At 35.7% G+C, this 15,942-nt stretch overlaps 1 protein-coding gene across 1 annotated transcript; it reads left to right on the top strand.

Annotated features, from left to right (window-relative positions):
- The first annotated feature begins 401 nt into the window (after positions 1-401).
- Positions 402-13,084, top strand: LOC149532720 (65-kDa microtubule-associated protein 1-like). Its single transcript, XM_089803476.1, has 12 exons — positions 402-542; positions 714-908; positions 991-1,194; positions 2,602-2,859; positions 3,124-3,339; positions 10,994-11,149; positions 11,262-11,421; positions 11,497-11,648; positions 11,769-11,856; positions 12,025-12,098; positions 12,233-12,307; positions 12,388-13,084. The coding sequence occupies exons 2-12, from the start codon at positions 717-719 to the stop codon at positions 12,730-12,732; spliced, it is 1,920 nt and encodes a 639-aa protein (XP_089659602.1). The 5' UTR covers positions 402-542; positions 714-716; the 3' UTR covers positions 12,733-13,084.
- The last annotated feature ends 2,858 nt before the right edge of the window (positions 13,085-15,942 follow it).

Below are 15,942 nucleotides of genomic sequence, written 5' to 3'. Positions count from 1 at the left end.
ATTTTTTATTTAAAAAAATTAAATTATTTGAAAAAATAAATCAATATTATTAAAAATCGCCATATTGAAAAAAGAAAGAAAAAACACACAAAGGTTTAGGGAATTCTTGCAACAATTATTTATTGCCTTTTTCAACTTTTAACTTGTCGGAACATGATAATAAGCATAGGCTCTATACTCCCCTCATAAAATGAATTTGAATTTGTTTCCAGATCATTTGAACTAAAAATAGAACTTTTGCCGACGAAAAAGCCAATAATAATTCCCCAAAGACAATTTAAAGAACTCCTTTGTCGTTGACATCTTTAACGTTCTGAAAAGTTTCCCTCAATTTCTCATAAAGGTTCATAAATCAAAGCCACAAAATAGACGTTAGATCTGCTCTTGGATTCAAACAATTCATTGGAGGGAAAAATAAAATAAATTCTAATTGTGCATCACAACAATTTCCAATGATTTGATATGATCAACCAATTCATCCTCCAGTTCATTGTCTTCATCTGAAAGGCTCTTTCAATTTGTAATAAGCTAAAGCTGGTTAGGTAATAAGTGCATGTCATGCACCATATTTTCGTCATTCTCCCTCACTTGAAGCATACTCATTGAAATTCTGCAAGAAAGATAGATTTTCAAAGCTCTGTTATAGAGTCACTTCACCTAACACCTTTTTTCTCTTTTTCCTTTCATACCTTTTGCTCTGAAATTTCTGCTAGGTAATGGCAATCAAACGAGACGATGATATGGTTGGCGATCAAAGCAAAACCCAAGTTTCAGATGTAAAAATTCAGCTACCTGGTATGGTTTTACAGGCTCTTTCTTCTTTGAAGAATACATCAATGGCAGCCAAAACATTACAGAACTCAGTGTTAACCGAGACTACTTGTGGGTCGCTGTTGCATGATCTACAGGTACCATTGTTTCCATGATCTTGGTTTTTTGTTTTGATTTAAATCAGCAATGTTCTGATGTGGGGTTTGATTACGAATTCAGTTGATATGGGATGAAGTGGGAGAAAATGATACCGAAAGAGACAAGATGCTGCTGCAATTGGAGCAGGAATGCTTGGAAGTCTACAGGAGGAAGGTGGACAGAGCTAATTTGTCCAGGGCTCAGTTACATCAGCAGCTTGCTGATTCAGAGGCTGAGCTAGCTCATCTTCTTTCTGTTTTAGGTGAAAGATCCTTTGTAGGGCGGGTATGTTTTGCATGCACTTTGGGAATTCTCTGTTTTGGTTTCTTTGGGTATCTTGTTTTTCATTGTTGGCGTGTTGGGACTTCAAATGTTGATAATACCATATTACGGCCTAGGTATCTTTATTGAACTTTACACGTGTATACTGGAAATATGTTTTTAATTCAGTTGATCAGGAGCCTTGGTAGCCTTGTTTGGTGGAAATTTGTACAAAATGGTTAGCGATTGGCATTTGCTATTTATTCAGTTAAAATCTTTTCACTTCTTATGCCGAATCTGAATATACTGGCACTGTCATATCTAGATGTTTTTTTGTTCAATTATGCCATTCTTCCCTTTCTTGCTTCTGAAAGTTGACGAATCCTTGACATTGTGGCCTCTGCGATGAATGACTCCTATCTGGTCATTCGTGGTTTATCCGTGAATTAAGGTTAGTTATATCATGTCCAAGACTTCTCATCCAGCTGCAGTCTGCACCTGCATTCAAGGCAACTTTAGGTACTCCTCAACCGCCCGACATTTAAGGGCAAATGCTCTTTGATTAATTTGGAAAGATAAATACCTAAATCGATAATCCGAAAGAAACAGTTGGACTTCAAGTATTTCCAGGGCTGGGTTGATTCCGCTGGCAACTAGATGTAATCCTAATTCGGCTTCTCCTTTTTATGAATTTGGATTGAAATAAAAATCAGATCATCCAGGATGAAATGAAGTTTGTGTCGGGAAACTGAGAACCCTGTTGTTCTCCTATGGTTTGGTTTATGATGGTTCTTCTTGCCAATGGATTCCCATAAAGCACCAGGCTCAACCCCAAAATCTTCACCGCTATTTATATGGTCATAGTAGTCATATTAAATCTTTATTCGGGTCCGAATTGTCTGTATTGAATGGTTATTGTACTGAAATCATGACCAAGGATTGCTAATAAAATCCAGAAGCTACTAGAATCAGCTATTATCATTATTTTCCCCAGTCAATACCAAACCCCTTTTGTTGTTATTTGGCACCATTTCAAGATCTGAAGAATCCATATATGTCAAAGGAATCGGGTCTAATTGGCTAATGCATCAGGTTCTTATCGTAGAAACCCAAGTTAAACGCTCACAAGGATATATAAAGTTGAATTCTAAGTTACGACAATTGTTTTTTCATAGTTGGCCTCTAGTGTAGATGTAATTTCTGAATAAAGTGGATGTCTAAGTAGTCATTCATGGCCTTCTCTAGATGATTTCTAGTGTGTTTGTTCATAAGGAACTTATATTAGTCTCTACCAAATGCTTACAAGAACTAGTACTGGTCTTATGTTGATGCCTGAATATGCAGGATATTTGTTAATGGTCTTGTAATACAGAAAAAAGAAAAGAAGCCACATTCTGATTCGGTTTGATTATTTGTCCATTCTCTACACAGCCAGAAAAGCAAACAGGAACATTGAAGGAACAGATATCTGCAATTGCTCCAGCTTTGGAGGATCTAAGGCAGAAAAAAGAAGAAAGGGTTAAAAAGTTTATGGATGTTCAAGTGCAGATACATCAAATTTGTGATCAGATTGCAGGAAACTCAAAGTCTCATGACATCTATGAAAGGCTAAGATTGGATGATCATGATCTCTCTTTAAAGAGGCTTGATGAATTTTGTTTGCAGCTTCAAGAGCTTCACAGAGAAAAGGTAGTCGTGATTGAATCAATTGATTTTAACTACCTTTGGAACAAAATATCCATATGAATGCGATTTTTTTAAATCGAAAATTCTGGGTACTTCAGAACTTTAAAACCAGAACTCATACTAGCTTGGTTCTTTCATGATAAAAACTGCCATTCCCTTCATTTTAATTAGCAGATATTGTCAAATGTAAACTTGTTATGTGAAAGCTATAAGTAACCTAGGCCATCTGTTATTCTGTTGTCTCACAATTACTTATTTTCTTGGTAGAATGACAGGCTCCAGAAAGTTCTTGATTATGTTAACATTGTGCACGATCTTTCGGCTGTTGTGGGAATAGACTTCTCTAAGATTGTTTCTGAAGTTCATCCGAGCCTGGACGATACAACAAGCATTGAGTCAATGAGCATAAGTGATGGTACACTTGTGAAACTGGCCAACACCGTGGAATCTCTGAAAAATGAGAAACAGAGGCGCTTGCGAAAGGTATTCATATCACTTTTAATAAGAGAATACATTGAAGTTATTCATCTATGTTGTCAAAATTATTGCTGTTAAGAATTCCAATCTGTAACATGCTTGTCTGAGTCTTGGTCTTATCTTGTGGGGTTTAGTGAACATTAATATCAAAACCTTTTTCTGAATGTGATAGGTGGTTTAATATCCAACATTTTTATGTCTCAATATCTCACAAATCTGAAGTATGCAAAATACTTCAGATTCGAATCTTCATGAAAAGTAAAACTGAAGTTTCCTATATAAAATCTTCGGAACATGAGAGCATGAGTATGAATTCAAAATTTAAAGAAGTAAGGGTAAATTGATTTACTAAAAGTCAATATCCTTCCTTTTTATGGGTTCAACATTTTTTCCATGAATATATTTATAGAGTTGCTATGACACAACGATGCCCATTGTAAAATCCATCCTTGACCTCTATTTTTATTTTCTATTTTAATTTATTTATTTTGCTCAACATCGATTATCAAATTAATCAAACCTAAGAGTTTACATCCAAGTATTGATGTGCTAATTTGTCCATTCATCATTGCAATGTCAACTTGATAGGATCATTTTCATGTTTCCACATAAAAGTCGCATGTTCCCAAGTGTTGGGGTATTCCCTAGGCATTCCCTGCCCACATATGCTCTCATGGGAAATTAAAGGCTTCATTGTTCATAGTTAAATATTAGAGGGGGTTCATTCTCTCCTTTTGTAAGTCTCCAATCTATCTTATTGTCAACTACCAATTAAGTGAATCTATTTATTCATGCCCATTACAATAATAAAAGATAATTTTTGCGATCAGGTTTTTGTTCCACACTCAATATTACCAATAATTAGTGTCTAGTCATACACATTCGCAAGGATCATATCAATGATCATACACACATTGATTGTCTTGAGCATACATCATATATATTGAAGGGGCTAGCTTATACACATCATATGTACACAAGGCACTCAAGATAACTAGCTGCAACATATAGGCGTAGTTGTTGGCTCATATAGGCATCATAAAGATAATTGTGAGTAGCTCATATGCAATGGATAGCTATATCATTTCCATTGTGTACCCTAGATAGAAAGGAATGTTAGTGTGTTGGCACTACACCATGGGTTGCATTCTTGTCCATAGTCTTTTCCAACAATGGCAACTAGGAAGAGAATTCAATGTATATCATACGACATCGAGGATTCATCTCAACCCAATTGGGTCAAGTATACCATTTAGCTATTGAGAAGAGGATTAGGTGCATCCCATACTACACTTTCGTATGTCCTCAACTCAATGTCATCAACTATGCCATTTGACTATCGAGAATTGAATTTGTGCATACTTCACTCCCAAGGCTTTTCACAAGTAGTGAACCAACCTAGCTTGATACATTCCAACTAAATTGTCTTAGGCCACTAGCAACAAGTTTATCCACCTAAGAAGAAGTAGCTTATGAGATATACTGATAGTTGACCTTACTGACATTGTCAATTATCCTCTTCATAATTTTGAGTAACACTTGGCATTGATTACACCCGTGTTGTAGGCGTCAACCAGTGAACCCTCTTATTATAATGGTTAGCTTTGACTACTATTTCTTGCACGATAAAGTAACTACTCATGATTGTTACTATATGAGATCCTAAATAACCTCTAAAAATAGCCCACCTCCATGAACCATGTGAGTGTTGGCTAATCCAACAAATACAACAATAGCTCTAGGCATCTACCATTGGCATTGCCCAATGACAACGTAATAACTATTATCTTATCATATATAGGGTAACCATTGGAAACTTAATTATTGTGAATTAGGTGAATGCCAACTAATCCCTTGTAGTAGCGTAGACATCAATCATTGACATTATCCAATGATTGCTTGTCATTTTTCTCCACCCAATGGGGTCAAGTGTATGATTTGACTATTGAGAAGAGGATTTGATGCATACTACACTATGGTCTGTCCTTATTCCCAAGGATTTCTATAGGTAGTGAACCAACCTAGCTTGATGCATTCCAACTAAATTATCTCTAGGCCGCTAGCACAAGTTTGTCCACCTAAGAAGAAGGAGCTTCTGACATATACCACCATTTGACCTCAGTGACATTGTTAACTATCTTCTCCACAATCTCAAGTAATACTTGGCATTGATTACACCATGCTATAGGTGATTGCTAGTAAACCCTCCTATTATAATGGGTAGCTCTGATACTATTACCCAAATGATAAAGTAACTACTTGTGATTGTTACGATATAATGTCCTTAACAATCCCTAGAAATACCCCACCTCTAGGAACCATGTGAATGTTGTCTAATGATAATCCAAAAGATACAATAGTAACTCTAGGAATCTATCATTGTCATGGTCCAGTGATAAATTGCTAACTGTTATCATATCATATCTAGGGTAGCCATTGACAACTTCATTATTATGAATTAGGTGAATGTCGACTAATTCCTTGTAGTAGCCTAGACATCATTCATTGACATTGTCTAATGATTGCCTGCAATAGGGTCAATATACCATTTGACTCAACCCAATGGGGTCAAGAATGCCATTTGACTACTGAGAAGAGGATTTGGTGCATACTACACTATGGTTTGTCCTCACACCCAAGGATTTCCACATGTACTGAACCAACCTAGCTTCATGCATTCCAATTAAATTGTTTATAGGCCATTAGCTGCAAGTTTGTCCACGTAAGAAGTAGCTTTGACATATACTACTAGGTAACCTTAGTGACATTGTCAACTATCCTCTGCACAATCTCAAGTAACACTTGGCATTGAGTACATCCATGTTGTGTTATAGGTGATTGCTAGTGAACCCTCCTATTAGAGTTAGCTTTGATTGCTATTACCTGCATGGTAAAGTAACTACTAGTGATTGTTACTACATGAATTTTGAACCTCTAGTAATATCTCACCTCTAAAAACCATGTGAATGTTGGTTAGTCCAAAAGATAAAATAGTAGCTCTAGGCATCTATCATATTGGCATGGTCCAACGACAACTTTTTAATTATTATCATATCATATCCACAATAGCCATTGGCAACTTCATTATTGTAAATTAGGCGAATGCTGACTAATCCCTTGTAGTAGCCTAGACATTAATCATTGACATTGTCCAATGATTGCTTGTTATTGTATAAATATCCTAAATATCTTGGTGGTTCACAATTGTAAGGGTCATACAAAACAAGATTCATAGTACTAGATAATTGTTAAATATATCACAATTAGGCAAGTTAGGTGACTAAAGTTCCAAGTTTAAATTTCTCAAATGCATAACAATTGCATAGAATCGATAGAGGATGGCCTTGACTAACTAGATACTGGCTATAAGGTACTCAACACATTCAGTTCATTTATCTTGCTATTTAAAAGAACATTATGTATTAAATACAAGTTATGAAGTTTTCTTAACTCTTTCATAACCATCTAATAACTATTGTGGCCTCATTTGAAGCCTACTAAAGAGGTAAGGTTAAATAGTTTAGGAACAACCCCTAAACTTGGGAGTTGTCCTCCTTAGACCCTCCTACTGTGGTCTTGAGGCCACAGCAGCACTCTTCACCCAAGGACTACCTAAATACCCGCTATTCAATGGATCAAAGGCACATAGTTCTCCTCATATTGTTTCTTAAAGGACATCTATGCATAGGTTCCCATAACAAAGGTTTTAATAATTACGATGTCTTACTCCAACAAGGTTCCTTTAAATGGTTCCCATCAGTTAGTAGTGCTTAATTTGGTTGGTTTTTGCCAAATCCAGTAACTAGAATCTGTATTAGAACTAGGATTGTCAACTTAGGGATATGGTCAATAGCATGATCACTTTCCCTTGTTGCACAAAATAGTGATGGACACCAAGTTTATCTATAAAATACAAATTATAAACCATAATACACATGATATGGAGACTTAACAATTTTATTCTACGTATAATTATCAAAGAATCATGCCTTAGGGTGATTATTCTAACTCTGTTTGAGCTTGCTAAGGAAACTTTTAAAAGAAGGTAGGCATCTTCAACTCTCTACTTTGTGGTTAACAAATCCTTTCCATGATCATTTATTTCTCATCTTCAACACCTAAACTTGTACGCCATTTTCTTAGCTAAAACTCAGGTTAGCCAAGCATCACTATCTGGAAGATTTTTAATAATTTATAAGGTTTAATATTTTATCTATTCACTAGGATATCAGTTGAATTAACTTTTACCACTAGAGCTTTCCAAATGGAATCATTCCTTGACTATGTCAACTTTATGGTGATATATGGATTACATTGTGTTAGCTGACATGAGAAGCATACAATAATGTAGTTTAATTTTGAGTTTTTAAGTAATAAAAGAGTCATGGCCATGCCGTGGGTAGGAATGACAACTATCCTAATAGAAATCCATTTTCAAACAACATTTGAAGGGCATATATACCCATTTTTTCCGACTTTGATCAAAGCATAGGAGACAGTACTATTTTTATATTTAAATAAAGGTTTCTAAAGCATTCTCTACATATCTAATTCAAGCATATCCTTTTACCTAGGTGTTGCTGTTGGACTAACCACCAATGTTCCCCTTCAAGATTCGTGACATGGCTTAACCGCTTCCTGTGTTCTATAAGTCTAGTGGTTGTATCGAGCATTGACAGGTCGATCTTTTGGTGCAATGACAACTCCAGCTTCTAACAAGTGACATTAGAGCTTGGTCAGAGGTTTGAATCTCCTCGGGTAATGCTAAGGGGGGGATTGTTGGACTAACCACCAATGTTCCCCTTCAGGATTCGTGACATGGCTTAACCTCCTCCTGTGTTCTATAAGTCTAGTGGTTGTATCGAGCATTGACAGGGTGATCTTTTGGTGCAACGACAACTCTAGCTTCTAACAATTGCATCGTTTTACATTAATTTGAGGCATTTTGTCAAACAGTTCACATGCCTTAGCTATGCTTTCTTATTTCATTCATGTTTCCTATATGAATTCGTAGATAACAGATGCTATAAAATTTGGTTGAGCTGCCACCGAGCATGTTTCCCTCCTTGCAATTCTTTTCTTTCCTCTCCCCCTTCCTTGCCCCCTTTTTGTTAAATCTTCACTTACATGTTCCTTAGCCAACTTGAAATGGAAAACACAAAGCTTGAGAAACTTAAAGGTGGCTTTTGATTTTTACCTAAATAAATTTAACAACAGTGACAGTACTTGACTTTACAGGTCCATGTGCCGTTTTGTTATGCTCTTCATTTCTCCCTGGATGTGCAACTCCTTCATGCTTGCTCTTCTTCTTCCTGAACCTACAACTCCTTCACTTCTACTTAAAAATTTCCTTGCAGTCATTTGTGTCCTCCACCAAATTTTTTCCATCCTTTTTATGCTTTGATGGAACTCCGCAACCAGTTCCAATGCCCTTATTTCTGCACAAGCAGGGGGGGTTGCCATCAGAGACTATGGAGTCTGGCTTTAAATGTCATGCTCTTCCTCCTTCTGCTCATATTTCTCGCTCTTCCGACTCTAACGGACACCCTCCGGACTCTGTATCTAGTGCCTTCTCTTTCAGTCTCCCACACTCTTCTCCTGTTCAGCCTAGGCAGAGTGTAAATGCAATCAGAGGGGAGTTTGTGAGGTAATTAATTACCACAAGATGCCATTTTTGCCCTGCATTCATTGCCAGGCCACGCCTCCTACAAGTAGGGATGCTATGGTTTCTTGATGGCACAGCCTGTTATCCAAACTTTTGCCCCATTCCCATTTATTGTGTGTTGTCAGTCACTTCCTTTGAGTTTTGCTGATATCTCAATTTCTTTATTTTTATTGAACATTTTACTTTATTAAGTGCCACTGCCCCACATGGAATGGTTCTTTATGCAGGGATGTGGCATCGACGAGTCTCCCTTTTATCTGTAATCAGCCTTGATATTCATTTGGAGAATCCAACATGGGAACTCCAGAATAATGGGGGCCTTGCCTTCATTTGCCCTATGTTCTCCGCATATTTTTAAGCTTACTTCCTGTGTATGCACTATGTTCTCTGTATATATGCAAGCTTACTGCCTTTGGAGGCCTTCAAGGATATCAACTGCATATGGACATTACACTAAAACTTGCAATGCTTCTACAACAAATTTAGATGCACTTTCTATTGTACATGCATGCTACACTTCTCATAACATTCAATAAAGACTCAAGAGTATGTGAATGGAATCACTATCCCCGGCTGACTCCAGATCTTCCTAAAATGCTCAGTTAGGGAGCACAGCATCGATTAGATGCAAAAGAATGAATTACATAATTTGTTAATGGTGTAATTATTTTCACTTGCTCTCAGTGACTCCTCAGGGGTGCACATACAGCAATTTAACAACAGAGTTGCAAGCAAGAATCCTAGAAGTCAGGAAATGGAAGAGATATTGCGAAGTCAGGAATCCAAGTTACCTTGATGCAGCTGGTGGTTATGGAACTGCCATCCTGCTGCAACTGATGGTCATATCACAGACAAAAATTAAGCCCTGTTTTAATTCGCTTCTTAAGGATCTGCTTCAATCATATTCACCTCAAGGTTTCCATATAACCTTGAGAGATCTACAACCTCTGTAGACCCCTATACTGCTTTGCCTATGCGTTTTACTCAATTGAAATTTGTTGTAGTCGATTATTTCAAGTTACATATTTAGTTGATCTTACACATGTTGAAAATAGTGGTTTAAGAAGATATACTTACCGCCCTTATAAGAAGCTTTTCAGGCTAAAATTGGATGCTTTGGGATTGTAGACTAGGTAATCTCTGTACATTAATTTGCATCATCTCATCAAGTTCATCAATCATTCCAACTGGTCCTGAAATCTTAGAAGTCTTGCAGAGCAGAATTTATGAAACTTGGAAGGAAAACCGATTCCATTATATAAGGACCTCTTTTTCAATCTCTCCTTGTTATCTACTCTTGATTTTGTTTCTTCTTTACAATTGGGAACACTGCAAAAGTTGCTTTGGGACTCGTCTTTTCCTTAAGTATCATGTTGGAATTTTTGTCATGCTGGGCTGTGTGCTTGACAGTTCTAATCATGTCCATTAGGTAAAAGCTAGAAGCTATAAGCTGTGTGTGCATTGGAAAGGCAATAACTGAATTGCCAAGGATTGTAAGTAGCACCAATATCAGTGTGTTATAAGTTATTTAAGTGTTCTGTTAATTACATTGAGATACATTCTACAGCACGGCAGGTTGAAGTGAAAGAATGTGTGCTAAAAATCCGAAAACAATCAATTGAATTTTAAATAGTATGTTTCAACTTTCAAGAAAAGCAGGTATAAAACAATAATTTTTTTTGGCAAGTTTCGCTTTTAAATAGTGGTACAGATTTAAAAATCTAGCTATTTATCTAAACTAAAATCGATCTAAAATAAGTCAAGAGATATCTTCTTTTAATCGATTTGTAATAGATATTTACAATAGGTGCTTCCAAAAATATCTGCTAGCATATTTTGAGATGAACTTTTGTAAGGATAGAAATGCTAGTCAGATACAGCTGAATTGTGAGAGTATCAAATTTGCTTTGGATGGTCTTGGTGAAAATAAGTCGATACTCTATAGTGCCTTAGTGATTTATAATTCATTATGACTACAATTTTCTGGGCACACAGATCCAGGAACTGGGTGCAGAATTAATGGAATTGTGGAATCTGATGGATATTCCTAAAGAGGAACAGAAACATTTTAATCACGTGACTTGCTATATTTCAGCTTCAGTAGAAGATGTTTCAGTTCCTAGAGCACTCGCTCTTGATATCATTGAAGAGGTGTGTTTTCTTTCAGCAACTCTAGATGCAACCCGATATCCATAATTACATATTTTTTCCTTATCAAGTCAATCAAATTGCTTTAAATGACATTCATTTTTCTTCTCTTCAGGCCGAGGTTGAAGTAAAAAGGTTGGATCAGCTTAAAGCTAGCAAACTGAAGGAGCTTCTAGTTAAGAAGCAAACAGAACTTGAAGATATATGTAGGCGGGCTCACATGGAAATAGACATCAAGTCTGCACAAGAGAATATGATGGCCATGATTGATTCTGGTTTGTAATCTGCTTTTGGTTTTTAATAATTCTATTTGATTTGTCTTTACTAATTATTGTTGATCTGTTATGAAGGTACCATTGATCATTTGGATCTTCTGGCAAGCATGGATGATCAGATTGCAAAAGCCAAAGAAGAAGCACAAAGTCGGAAAGAAATAATGGAGAAGGTGGAGAAATGGATGGCGGCTTGTGAAGAAGAAAATTGGCTGGAGGATTATAACAGGGTAAGCTTTGAGTACGACGCACTTTATTTTTGGTTGATTCTAGCATTTATACATTTTACACTACCCATATGAGTAAAACTCTTAAGTTTCTGCTGTAAACTTTGAGCAATTCATGCGCAGGATGAAAACAGATACAGCGTGAGCAGAGGTGCCCATATAAATCTTAAACGGGCAGAACGTGCGCGGGTGATGGTCAACAAAATTCCGGGTAAGTATTAGGAGCAATGGACAAATGAAACTTCTCAATTGTTTCTGAGGCTGCTGTAAATCTTTTAACTTGAACTTTGTTTCAATACAACTATAACAATGTTCCTCCCTGGACACTTCCAATCTTCAATTTTGGAGATGGAAACTGAGATTGTTCTTGTGGATGTAGCTCTTGTGGATTCGTTGATGGCAAAAACCAGGAATTGGGAGGAAGAAAGAAGAACGACTTTCTTATATGATGAAGTGAGCATTTGATCTTAGGCCATTTGATGTCAAGGATTTTGTTTATTGTTCTCAATAAATTTGATTTAACCATAGATTCTCGAGATGTTAATTATGACATTTACTTCCCTTGCATCATCTTTTGAACCCCACAGGTGCCGCTTTTGGCAATGTTAGATGAATACAACATGTTAAGGCAGGAGAGAGAAGAGGAAAAGAGGAGGTTCAGGGTATGTAATTGTTAAGCAATCTCTCTCATTTGTTTTTAATGCTTTAAAATATGCTAATTACCCCTTGCTTCCGTCTTCAGGATAAAAAACGTCTTCAGGGGCAGTTGACAATTGAACAAGAAACAATTTTTGGTGCAAGGGCAAGTCCCCATAAGCAGCTTTCAAGCAAAAAAGCAATGGGCCTGCGTCTGAATGGAAATTCTGTAAATGGAAACTCTGTAAATGGCGCTCCTTTTAATAGGAGATTATCTCTTGGTGTCCAGCATACCAGAATGAATGGGCTTACTCCTGCTCGACAAGGTCTTACTGCCAATGGCAAAAGAGAGCACCCAAGGCCAATGGTTCCTCTGAATTATAATTACGTTTCACATGAAGATTCAGCTTCACAGTTTTCTGCCCATGGCTCTAATCCATCCTCCCCTTAGAACAAAACCATGCGCTGATTACACTTTGAAGATGATCAGGGAGAGTTATGTGCAATGCATAGTGGGTAAGATGCTGTACTAGATTAACTGCGAGTAATTAACCATTAGCTCTTTAGGTAGCATGTGAGAGTTTGATGAAAACTGCAGGTTGCTCTACCTTCGCCCAAGTTATGCTCAGACAGGTTTCGTCTGGCTTAATTATAAGTGTTTTTTAAAGAGCAGTATCTTTTATAGGGATTTCAAATAACTTAGATCAATGCCCTTGATCACAGTTTTCTTGTTCAATTCTGGAAAATAATACAAACCTGTATTTACACAGTAAATATAAATATAAGAGTTCTTTTTTATCTTATGTCTTGGGGTACTAACAATTTGATACTATTCACATCCCTTTAAAGCAAAGTCTGAAATTGTCTTGAGTTTTTACTCGGGAGAAGTTTCAGAATATGAAAGCTATGCAATTGATGTGTATGTTGGAAACGGCTATTTCAGTTTCTTGAATAATGGAAGTTAATTTAAGTGGTTTCAGACTTTTTGGAAGATTGATACAGGAGTTTATCAGTTCATCTTGATCTGTTAAGAATATATATAGTCTTTGTCTTTTTCCGCCGTCCTCATTTCTGGCATTGTAGTTTCTATTATCTCTCCTGTTAAACGCACCAGCATGAAAGGATAAGATTCCGCATTCCGTAGAATGAACATCAGGTAGTCTATCGGATCGGAGATTTTTAGTTTAAAGAGCACAAAAGAAACTAATTTCTGGCGATCAGTTTTTTCCTACTATTGATCTACGCTGATTTTAGAGAAGCGCAATCAGAATTTGGAAGCACCAAAAGTACCGAGTTACATTTGGGAGGCTGTTTCATTAGCTAGCTTAATCTTGTGAACGTTAATAATTATTTAATGGCCGTTCTCATTTCTGTAACACCCTATCACCCTATCTGGACCTATGAGAAAGTAACCATTTAGACTCATACTTGATATATATATATATATATATATAGTACAACATAAATACTAAAACAAGCTAACTTTTGTATAACATGAGTAAATCAGATAACTTTAACCCATCTAACTTTGGTTACTAAAATAAAGTTACTTTAAACAATTCTAAGTATTATACTATATGTTGTTATGACATAATCACATGTAACTTCCATTTATTAAATATCTCAAATTAATAATCAATTAACATATTAAAATCAAATTGATTCTATATAACACTACATAAGAGGGTAAATAGATTATACTACTTAATATATTCAACACATAATAATCCTTGTATATGTGAGTATTGGTTTCTTTTGCATTATGACTACTATGTCTAACACATGTAATTACACACGTCTAAACAACTAGATACAAACATTAGATATTTGATCATAGATAAATACTTCATTGATATACAAATCATTATTGAGGAATATGATAAGTGCATTCAAAACAAAAGTGAACCTAAGGGATTGGACTTATGCCTTAGGGGCTCATCATTGATGGCATTGTCTACATTCACATTGAGAGGCTTCATAGTTTGACTATTTCCATCCTAATTTATATATTTATCAAATCAAGAAATTGGGGTCTTTTTCCCCAAACAATATTCTCATCAGTTGTGTCCACTTAGGTGGAACATGGCGAAGCCCTAGACTTATTTGATAGTTGGACACTTATTCCAAGACTTATTTGATAACTCGACACTTATTCCATAATTTAAGATAGAGTTTAATACATATAAATATAGTATCTATGAAACCACCTTGATTATAGTAAAAATACCTAATAAAAAATAAATGAAAATAAATAAGAATAAGACCTAGAATAAAATCACATTCCACCATAAATATATATATATATATAACCATAATGAAAAACTATCCTTCCATCATGATCAAAACACGATTTCTCCAAGATTTGATAAACCTTATAGTCTTAATGATCTACTTAAAGTGTTTTTTTTGAAAGCAATGGAACTCAAATACAATGGAAGCCATTTTCAGGGACAATACCAAATAGAGGGAGAAAAAACTAAGTGTTTTCTTCTATCAACAACAAAGAAGTCTGAAATAACAAACATTTTTTACTCTTGAGCACTTACTTGACCATGAGCAGACATCACAACCCCTATTCAGTGGATTTCATGAGTGGTTTTTTCAATTTTATTTTGCTCTAATATTCTTGCTATAATTTCAAGGTCATTCAAAAAACAAAACAATTCAAAGGAGAGTTTTAGTGATAGGAATTGAGGAGCGGTTGGAATTAAAAGAGGAATTCGGTGATGGTTTATTGGTTGGGCACATCTTTGGTGGTACTTTCTTCAATGCAACATTGGAAGTAAATTGAAATTCACATTGAGTTATGCAATGATCTTTGGCATGTACTTTGAAGTCTGACTTCAGTTGCTTTTAAGCTTGACATAAATTTCAATAGTTCTCCTTACAAATACTTTTCTTGAAAACAAATATTTATTTCTAGATTTTGTTAATAATTATTTTAAATTATCGAAAGATTTGATAACAAATCCACATATCTTGTAGAACACCTGCATGCCAAAACCTGTCACAGAGAAGAAGAAAACAAAAGAAGGCAAGGGTTTGGCTTTGAAATATGCAAGAATATATTATCGGACAAAAAAGATGAATACAAATATACAATGGATCAATCCTTATAGAAGGAGATTGTAAAACCTAAAAGGGAAACCCTAAGAGACAAATGACATTTAATAATTAATATTTAATTATTAAATGGGAATACATCTGCATAAAGTGAAATCTTAAGTAGGAAGCAAAAGTAATTTAATAAATGTAATTAAATTAATCCTTTACTTTAATACCCCTCCTTAAGATGAGCAACAATGCAACTACAAACAATGCATGAAAAAACAAGGAAACTACAATGTTGAAAGCATAAATGGTTACTGACAACATGACCTAATGAGGTACCTAGCACAACCAAACTCTATGAAATGGAGAAACAAAGAAAACCACATGGGAAAACCCCTACTCCAAAAAGAGATAGAAAGATGCTAAAAAAGATTGAGACTCCATAGCCCCCTGAATGGTAGAACTCTTATGTCACCGATGAGATCAATGTGGCTCCAATCTGGAAGAAACAAAGGTAGTGGACAAAGAAGACAAAACCCTTCAATTTGAGGTGAAGCTGGAAGTCCTGACTGATGCTCAAAAGAGAACACATGAGAATCCTGAAATGAAA

The sequence above is a fragment of the Cupressus sempervirens genome, chromosome 10 (assembly GCF_028749045.1).
Source record: "Cupressus sempervirens isolate cs-2001-9-10 chromosome 10, ASM2874904v1, whole genome shotgun sequence".
NCBI lineage: Eukaryota > Viridiplantae > Streptophyta > Pinopsida > Cupressales > Cupressaceae > Cupressus > Cupressus sempervirens.
Note: the sequence above shows the minus strand (reverse complement) of the source record. Positions and strands in the feature narration are given on the sequence as shown.

Excerpts from the sequence above, each read along its gene's own strand:
- LOC149532720 (XM_089803476.1), top strand. The coding sequence starts at position 717 with ATGGCAATCAAACGAGACGATGATATGGTTGGCGATCAAAGCAAAACC. Across the intron at positions 3,340-10,993 it reads AACAGAGGCGCTTGCGAAAG|ATCCAGGAACTGGGTGCAGA; the intron begins GTATTCATATCA and ends CTGGGCACACAG. Across the intron at positions 11,422-11,496 it reads GATGGCCATGATTGATTCTG|GTACCATTGATCATTTGGAT; the intron begins GTTTGTAATCTG and ends TCTGTTATGAAG.